Raw genomic sequence first — 10,076 nt, forward strand, 5'->3', positions numbered from 1 at the left:
ACCAAATCCTAACATTTTTTTATTCTTTTTCTCTTTCATAACATTTTTTTTTGTTTTTCACGGTATTCTCTAACTCGGCAGGTCAAGGACTAATCCGTCGTAGTACTGAATTCCATTTAAGAGTTTGCCGCTGACCAATGGGTTGTTGCATGTACAAGACGGAATTCAAATTCTCGACACTTGCTTAAGCTCTTTCATGAAATTTTTAAAAATACACAAAAAAAAACAAAGAAGATATATAAGAATAAGAAAAAAATTGAGAAAAAAAGAAAAAAAATGATGATGGATGGAAAAAAAAGAAGAAATCAGAAAAAAAAATAAGAAGAAGAGAGGAAAAAAGAAAAAAAAGAGAAAAAAAATGAAAAAAAAAAGACACATACATAGACATGATTTGGGTGAATTTGATTTAGCAAAATGTTTACCTACCCTAACATTTCCGTATATGTATATATGAAACGGTAATATGTAATGAGCAGCAAATTTAGTCCACAATTATGATCCGAAGAATGAGAACGAAGAAGCATTCTTAATGATAGATTAAGAAGGAAAGTAATAGCTAATATATGGATATCTTGAAGGAAAGTCACACTTCGTGTTTTGTTTGGAGATTATATATACAATGCTCCGAATATCCAAACTGAGGTGGGAACTTCGTTGTTTACAAGTGGAATGGTAATGATTGTGTCATTGTGATTTGTGAAGATTTAGAGAAATTCGTAGTTGTTCACGTTAGGAATAACAATGGACAACATTGGGCGGGTATTTCAATGTTCGTATTCACTCCAAACATTAACTACTTGTTCTATTCACAACTACGGGAACAATATAGATTCGTATACGTTTCACTTTATCCGCACGTAGCACTGAAAGTGAACTGAGTTAAGTTGAGTTAAATTAAGTTAAATTTAAATTTGGCTAATAAAAATTAAGCTTGATTCACGACTCGATTCATTAACAGTTAAATTTATTTCGTAAGTTTAAGTTTAGTTCAACGAAAATTCACAAACTGACTCAAATAATAGAAACATAATCTATAATTTTATATTAATAAATTATAACTTATAACTTATATATATTAAAAATATTAAAAATATAAATTTAATATATTGTCTATCTATCAATTATAAATTTTTTATCTATGTCGTAAATCAAAATTATATATAAAAAATATTATAAAATTTTAAACAATTAAAAACATTAATATATATGTAAAATTATATATATATATATATATATATATATATTAAATTATTAATACGTATATCCTATATGCATTTAATTTATATTTTTAATATTATATATATAATCCAGCCAGTTCACAAGTTAATGAGCTGAATTTATCCAAACTCAAACTCAAACTCAACTCATTTAATTTATGAGCTCAAATCTAAGCTCAAACTCGGCTCACTAGTTCACGAGTTCAGTTTATCGAATTATTAATGAATCGAGCTTGAGCTAGCTTATGAACTGATTTGACTCATTTCCAATTCTATCCACACCCCAAATGTGATATTTTTTGTGTGTATTTTTTTTAATAGCATCTCTTTTGTATGAATATAATTTATGATCTATAAAAATAAAATATAAAATACACAAAAGTTATGTAAGTTTTAAATATAACTAAAATTATCACATTATAAATTATAAACAATCTTAAAGAAATTTATATTCATCAAATTAAACTCGTCAAATACAATAATCTAGCTTAAGCATTTATTTGTGTAAGTATGGAATAGGTATGGATAAATATACAGTCGGATGACCACTACTTATTCCTGCCTCATATCCAAACAATTTTCATCAGATATTACTCATATTTACCCAAAACTTAGTCAACCGTTGAAAAATCAACTTCATTCAGAAAGAGAGAGGATGAGTCAGGTCAGGTTAAATTGTCATGGCTATATTATTGATTCTTGAAGTTGCTAATGCCTCAGTCTCACACTACTTCACTCTTGTGGTCAACAAAATCTAAGATTGATATGATGAAACTAGCTTGTAAGAAGTTTGCTGATGGTCCACGGTAGGCATGTCACAATTGATATCCTCCTTTATACTAATAATACACTTATATTTTTATAGGTAAAGTTGTCTATTAATGAGTGAAGGAAGATAAATATACAATCTCAACGAGGGGTTCAATTATTTTAATTTTTAATGGACCTCTATTTCACTGTTTTGTTTTGTTTTGTTGAATAGTGTATTGCCAATAATGCGATTAAGGGTGCATTTTTTTTATTCTTAAAAAGTGATTTTATCTTTATATAATTGAAAAAAGGGTTGAAAACTGATTTTAATAACAAAAATATTTCAAAACCGCTTTCTTTTTCCACCCAGAAAAGCTAAATTTTTTTTATTAAAAAACAAATAAAACAAACGCACCCATAGCCTCCCTGTGTGATAAGTGAGGCCTTATGTGCACCCTTTTGCTTTATCGTGTAATCGTGAATGTCCTATCAACTTGGATACGATTGTACCATGACCTGACTTTGGTGCTTTAATGGGCAAATACATATTTCCCATTAATCTTTAATCACGTACAAGCCTAAAGGTTAGAAAGTGAGAAACATGCAAGCGTAAGTGCTCACCCATCACATCTACCAGCTTAATGGCAGTCAAACCACTGTTAACTAACCAATTTCACTGATTGATTTAACATAACTATAGTGTCGCATGTGATATGTTATGAGTGATTTATAAGATACGAGTATACTTTAATAGTATGGGCATTCCTTACCTCTAGTGTGACTGTCTTTCAGAGTATACCTTATTATAATGAATTTTACCTTATGGGCATTCCTAAAATATCCTTCAATGAATTTTACATTTGATAAATAATTTAGCATCAAAACAGAATCAAACTTAGTATAATTTCCAGTTTGCTCATTCATCCCTGAGTTTCCCTTCCACTAATCTCAGTGTAGTGTCCAACATCAGCAACCAAACGTTTTTCTAGAAGGTAAGGGAACAAATAATACAAACACCATTGCATCCTATCATAATTCCATAGACAGAACAAGGAAAAGAAAATAGTATAAAGGAATCGTAAGCAATTAACAATAGAATAAATGAAGGATGAAAACACCACCATTGCATCTTATAGTTATAATAATTTCAGTGTAATAATACAAACCTCCCATGATTTCTCTAACCTGCGACTATAACAAAATTCTAGGCTCGAGATGCAAAATGGCCAAAAAACCAACTTCACAGAAGGACTAAATTGAAGACTAAGGTCAGATTAGTTTCCTAGAAAATGATACCATGCACGTTCTTTACAAATTACAAGAAAAACAAAGATAATTCCCTCGTAGCCTTATGTATCAAGAGAAACAGAAGAGCCCAAACAACATCAAACTTGAGAACTACTTGTTAATAGGCTCATTCTGTGACATGTTGGTAGAACCAAAAAGAAAAGGAAAGAAAAGCAAAATAGTATAAAGGAATCATGTGCAATGACAAAAGGATAAAATTTAAAGAGGAATCTATCTACAGAACTAACCTAAGGGCTCAGCACAAATAATACAGTAAATAGCCTCAATCAATAAAACCAGCGGATAATAAATCAAAATCAAAATCAAAATCCTTAAATGTTACAAAAGAAAGTCTGGAATTTCGGGTGTTTGTGAGACCACGTTTAATGGTGAATTGGCTTTTTGACGAGTTTTATGCTTACCATGGCGGTGACTACTCTTTTTCTTCCTTGCCTTCTGATCATGCCCTTCCCCTTCAACAATCTTCTCTTTACCTCTTTCTCTTCTTTCTTTAACATAATCATGATCCTTGCTACTGGATCCCGGATTCTCAAGGCCAGGACCTTCTGCATCACCCAGATTTTCCTTTATTTGAGATGGAATATCTGCTGCAACTTGCTTCTTTTTCTCTTTGCGCTTGCTTGATGACTTATCCGAAGGATTACTCTGAGATGAACTTGGCTTGGTTGTACTTCCTAGCAGAATATCTTTTATAGCACCAGAAAGTGAATCATCCCTTGGCTCAGGTCTCTTGTTTGAGATTGGCAATGGCACCACATCTCCATCATCCAATTTAACCACCACAGGTCTGGGCTTAGTTTGGTTCGGTTTTTTCTTCAAAACAAGTGATTGCTCTGTCAGCTTGGCCAGCTCTGCAGCTTCATCACTATTACTGTTTGACCTTGGATCATTTGCAGGAGGATAATCATACTGAGAAATCTCATTCTTCTCTGAAGGCAGGTAATACAGTCCATGTCGCTTCCGGTGTTCAAGCAAAGATGTAGACTCATTTACTAGCCCTGATTCTTCATTCTTTAGAAGACCAGTTGAAGTTGCGTCAGAAGAAGTGCCGAACTGAGGACCTCCTATGCCAAATGAACTTGATGAAGGCAGTTCTATATCACCACATAGTGCTGATAAGTCGTCAAGGTTCTCTTTAAGATCCAAGCCATCTGGTACCGCAACTCTTCCCTGCGCACTTACCGAGACTGGACCAAGGTCTGTAACAAATGCATCACGCATCAATGTGATGATAGCTGAAACTTGAGTATCTTTCTTGTCCGCTGTGTTCGCCTTCTGGCTTGCATTATCAATTAGTTCTGCTTTAACCAACCGAACAAATGCAAGTATGTTAGACGCTCTGTCCAGTACTTCAACATCCTGATTTGCTGTTAGGGGGGCCAAGACTAATTCAATTCGATCCAATAGGCCAAGCATATATTCGTGTGTAATTGCAGGACCCTGCGTAACAGCTGTATCAGCATTATTCTCAAAAACTGAAAGATCTTCAGGAGACTCGGTTGTGTTCCTTGGGTCAAAAGTCAAATCATCATGCTGTTCAAGATTCGAGCTTTGACATGTTGCTGATTCAGGAGCCACACTGCATCTTTTTCCAATAAACGGATCAGACTGTCCCACAACCAAATTACCATCTTCATTCTGCATAAGGTAACAATCCAGGCAAAATACCAAAACTTTAAGAGCAGAGTGGATATAAACTGCTCTTATTGATGGTGGCAATAGATTGGTTCGAGGTTGCAGAAGTGCATCGATGATCTCAAACAGATTGCCGGCGAAGTCAATATACTCCCCAGCAACCCAGGCAGCAGCGCATAATATCCTATGCAAGCACGCATTACCCAGCAATGCAGGGTCAATCAACAGATCACGAGCAACACGGACAAGCTGCAGCCTAGCATCCTTAACTCTCATACCAATATCAATAAGCTGTCGCTCTATTTCCTCACTCTCTTGGCAATTGGGAATCCTTGCCATTTCTCCAAGAAGAGACACATACCAATCGAAGTCAACAACAATCTCATACACATTCCGAGAACAAGTCGTCAAAACAGAACCCAATATCTCATTACAGAATTCCGGGTCAGATTTCAGAGCATAATTGACCAAGACCCCGGAGATCTCAGTCACATTGCTCTCAGAGACCATGGCCATCACAAGGCGCAAAGACTCGACCCTAATATTGGAATCCTCATCACTCAAGGACTTGATCACAGATTCCTTATTCTCCAAGACAGCCCACAAGTGCTTCTCGGATGCAACAGAAAGTGCCTGGAGCCCAAGATACCTAAGATTGGGATCCTCATCAACCAGCAACTCCTTGACCTTGGAAACAGCCAGCTTAATTCCAGAATCATGGTCACCCAAGCTAGTGAGCACGGTCCTAACACACTCAAACATCACCGATTTTGCCCCAGTCGCCCTCATAATCTCGCAAATCGGCTCAACAATCCTCTTGGCCAACCTTGGTTCCAGAGGAGCCAACTTCGCGAAAATCTTAAGCACCTTGATCAAAACCCAATTGTTCTTACAATCAACCAAAACCCTGTAAAACTCGGGCGCCAATGGAAGATACGACCGCGGATCCCTGGAAGCGAGCTCGCAGAAAACCCCAACAACCGCACTCACAATCTGAGGATCAGAACTCTCGAGATTCTCAACTAAACGCTTGAAGCAAACCCTAACAGCGTCAGGATACTTATCGAAAACCCTCAAAACGACGGCAATCGCCTTCTTCCTAACGAAAACCCTACCGGAGGAGAGAAGGGAGAATACCTCAGGGGTCAAATCCCTAGCGAGATCGACGGTGGCGATGCGAGAGAGGGTTTGAAGGGCGAGAGAAGCCTCGAAGGGGTTGGGGGAAGAGAGGTCCTTGCGGAGCTGGTTGGTGGTGAGGAGGAGGACGGGGGTGGCGTCATGGAAGGAGAGGGCGGCGGCATGGTAACCGACGGACTTGTGGGAGAAGCGGGAGGAGGACATGAGCTCGACGGCGTGGAAGGCGGCCCAGGAGATGTCGAGGCCGTGGATGGCGGAGAGGTAGCAGAGCTTGTGGAGGGCGGTGGACTTCGTGTGGGGATCAGTGGACTTGATCTCGCGGCGGATCTCCTCAACCGCCTTCGATATAAAGGCGGATTCGCCGATCAGCTGGAGCCTCATCCCTTTTATGAGGTCCTCCAGTGTCCTCTGGAACAGGTTCTCCATTATCGATGACCCCGCCATCGCAAATTCAATTCTATTTTATCACTGTCTCTTACGATTCCATCCTTCGTTATGGTGCCGGCATCCGCTTCTTCGATTCACACTCTCTTCTCTCTAATTCTTTCACTTCAGAGATGCTTCTTTTCTTTTCAAGTTTTGTCCCAAACGAAAGAGATCAAGTTGGAGGTTGCAGAACACAACGGAGGAGGTGAGAATACAATTTGGAGACTCAGTTTATTGGGCCGGCCCTTAATATAGAAGAGCCCAATCAAGAAACTGGCCCAAATACTTTTCTCTATGTTAAGTTACTTTGGGCCCAAAATAATGAACATTTCCGGTCTACTCTTATGGTTTATGATTTAGGAAATTTTCACTTGCTGTTATTTTACTTTAGTAATATTGTGGGATAAGTTGTAAAACATTGATTTTGACAAAAAAAATTGTAAAAAACATTGATGAATTAAAATAGGGTGAGTTCTATAGTGCCTAAATGGCCTAATTTTCTTTCTAAAGTAAAAAATAAAATATTTAAAATAAAAAATAAATTATATAAAATTTATTAAATATTATTTATTTACTTTTTTTTAGTAACTTAAATAAAAAGTGATAAATACTATAGCATTCACCTTAAAATAGATGTAAATAGATTCTTTTAACGGGTTGATTTTAATGCATGTTTTATACGGAATTTATAACTATTTTTCTTACTCTAGAAATAGAAATATACGATGCTTGATTACCGAGGAAGTGAATAAGAAAGGCTATTATTATTTTATTGATACTGTATATGAAGATTAGAATAAGGTTAGGAGGTGAAGTCAAGTAGAAATACTATGGTTTGAAAGTGAATTCAAGTATCTAGATGAGTTGCTTTGCTCATATCCGGTCAAGTCTGATGGTTATACTTATTGTATTTGTATGTAGACCCGTCCACCACCAACATCCTATTTCTTTCTGTGTGTTCTGATCCCTTCTTCTATTCCTTGCTGCTAATAATAATAAAAGTCAATCAATAAAAGTATGAAGAATGATAATAAGCAGCATGATCAACACGAGCAAGAACGTCGTTCCCCTGCAGCAGCAGTAGCAGCATATGTGAGGTTGTTTTTGAGTGCACAACAACTCCATCTATTCAACTTGTTTTCCCATCTTCTTCTCTTGGCCTTTGGATTCATCATAGGGATCACACTCGCTTTCTCTCTCAACAGGCAGCACCTCCTTCTCCCTTCTAATAACAATAATCCTGTTTCTGTCAATAACAATAGTCAAAGCGGGATCAAGAGAGATGGGTTGGGGAGTTTCTTGATGGCAGGAAAGGAGGCAATAATGCATGACATGAGCGACGATGAGTTGTTGTGGAGAGCTTCCATGGTTCCCAAGATTCGGGAAGTGCCACTCAGAATCAAACCAAAGGTAGCGTTCATGTTCTTGACGAGAGGACCTCTGTATTTGGGTCCACTGTGGGAGAGATTCTTCAAAGGAAACGAAGGCTTCTATTCAATCTACATCCACTCGCATCCTTCTTTCAATGCTTCTTCAGTCCCCAAAACCTCCGTTTTTTATGGCCGCAGAATTCCAAGCAAGGTCAGTCCTCATACTCTTTATTCAATAATCCTTCATCAAATTCAATAATAATCATAATTCATAATACCATCGTTAATTGTTTTCTAGCAACGTACTCAAAGGGCAAGATACGATTGATTGCAAAATGCAAGCACGTCGGCTCCATTTTTAGGACACTAGTCTAATTAATTACACATCTGTCATTATCTTATAACAAATAATTGCTTCCTATAATAAATTTAAAAACGAGCAAAATGTTGGGCAGCACCTGTCCGAATGAACCCTAGAACTAGAAGCCACTTCTTAGTTCTTTATTTAATAGCTACCTAAATTTCCAATTAGAGTTGAACACGTACATTATTAAGAGTATAGTATTCTGCAACGTACGTCAGAGGTTAACATTCGGGGTCAGCATACTTGTTAATCGAGGATTCCGTGAGAGATTAAGCCATCAGCGGATACCACCTAACCCTCCCATACCTTTAAATAGCAATTAGCAAGCCCTCTATTCCTGATAAGTTTATTCAGGACATTTACTTAATTACTCCTGATTCCCTTGTCTTTCTCGTCAGAGCTGCTTAGTTGCTTCAAGAGGTGAGCACGCACGCACTTGATCATTAGCTATACTTTTCTTTGATTCCACTCCTTTTGATTTGTATAGTTTGGAGAAAAAATAAAAAAATTCCATTCTCTTTTGTTTCCACACACTACAACCACATGATTTTTCATAATTCCATTATTCTTCCTACTTTGGCATGTGATGCTGTATTTGAGAGCCACAAAAGTGAAAATGCAAAAAGAGGAAAGAATAACTATTACAGAGTAACGTATTTATTATAGAAACTTAGGGGAATACACAAGCTTAAGGTATGCTAATTAATCCTGAAAACATGATGGCAGGGGGTAAGGTGGGGTGACTTCAACATGGTAGATGCAGAGAGGCGTCTACTAGCAAATGCACTGCTGGACATGTCGAACCAACGCTTCGTTCTTGTATCGGAGTCGTGCATCCCTCTCTTCAACTTCTCCACCGTTTATGGGTATCTCATGAACTCATCCAAGACATTTGTGGAAGCCTACGATCTTGCGGGGCCCGTGGGGAGGGGCAGGTACTCCCAAAGGATGAGGCCACTGATCAAGCCGTCTCAGTGGAGAAAGGGGTCCCAGTGGTTCCAGATAGACCGTGCCCTGGCAGTCGAAGTGGTCTCGGACCGCCAGTACTACCCGGTGTTCAAGAAGCACTGCAGGTACGGCGGCTGCATTGCCGACGAGCACTATTTGCCCACTCTTGTTAGCATCAAGTTCTGGAGGAGGAATGCCAACAGGACTTTGACTTGGGTTGATTGGTCAAAGGGCGGGTCCCATCCATCCAGGTACATGAGAAGCGATGTCACTGTTTCGTTCTTGAAGAGACTAAGGCATGGAACCAGATGCCGCTACAATGGCAAGACCACCAATGTTTGCCACTTGTTTGCAAGGAAGTTCATGCCTCACTCTCTCGATAGATTGCTAAGGTTTGCTCCCCGCTTAATGCACTTCCATTCTTCTTGATCCATTTTTATTTGTAATTCATTATCATTGTAACATGTTATTACGGAGAAAGCGCCTCATAGTTTCACTTCTGTTTCCTTTCATATATATATAAATATAACGAGTTAAGAACCATCGCTATCAGTTTTGTACTATATGCGCGCTCTGCGGCTCTGCCCTTTTTCGCCGAAAATGTTGTGTGGCCATTGGCCAAAAGCAAAAGAGTAGTTGAATTGAATGAGGGGGCTACCTGGCCCCTTAAATAAAACAAACAAGACGTGTTACGTTCTTCATTATCGCTTGAACTGAAAATTACAGTTAAAACTAACAAATTTTTTTATAAGTTCAATGCAATAATAAGTCAGTCAAAATCAAGTTAGCTCTCTTTTTTGTTCCTTTTTGTGAAAGGGCCGCGTTGAGCGTGTGCTACGTGGCTTACCCACTCTGTCGTTGAGCAATTTACCAAGGAGCAATGCCATATTTTCTACGAGCAATGCTAGGGGCAGCAATTTT

The 10,076-nt window shown here is 38.0% G+C and overlaps 2 protein-coding genes across 2 annotated transcripts; one reads left to right on the forward strand and one right to left on the reverse strand.

Annotated features, from left to right (window-relative positions):
* Window positions 1-3,069: 3,069 nt before the first annotated feature.
* Window positions 3,070-6,783, reverse strand: LOC112790307 (AP-3 complex subunit delta). Its single transcript, XM_025832638.3, has one exon. It carries the CDS (start codon window positions 6,489-6,491, stop codon window positions 3,594-3,596), a length of 2,898 nt encoding a protein of 965 aa, XP_025688423.1. The 5' UTR covers window positions 6,492-6,783; the 3' UTR covers window positions 3,070-3,593.
* Window positions 6,784-7,114: 331 nt separating this feature from the next.
* LOC112790308 (glycosyltransferase BC10) lies at window positions 7,115-9,698 on the forward strand. Its single transcript, XM_025832639.2, has 2 exons — window positions 7,115-8,054; window positions 8,934-9,698. Exons 1-2 carry the CDS (start codon window positions 7,491-7,493, stop codon window positions 9,582-9,584), a joined length of 1,215 nt encoding a protein of 404 aa, XP_025688424.1. The 5' UTR covers window positions 7,115-7,490; the 3' UTR covers window positions 9,585-9,698.
* Window positions 9,699-10,076: the final 378 nt, after the last annotated feature.

The sequence above is a fragment of the Arachis hypogaea genome, chromosome 3, assembly GCF_003086295.3.
Source record: "Arachis hypogaea cultivar Tifrunner chromosome 3, arahy.Tifrunner.gnm2.J5K5, whole genome shotgun sequence".
In the NCBI taxonomy this organism is placed as follows: domain Eukaryota; kingdom Viridiplantae; phylum Streptophyta; class Magnoliopsida; order Fabales; family Fabaceae; genus Arachis; species Arachis hypogaea.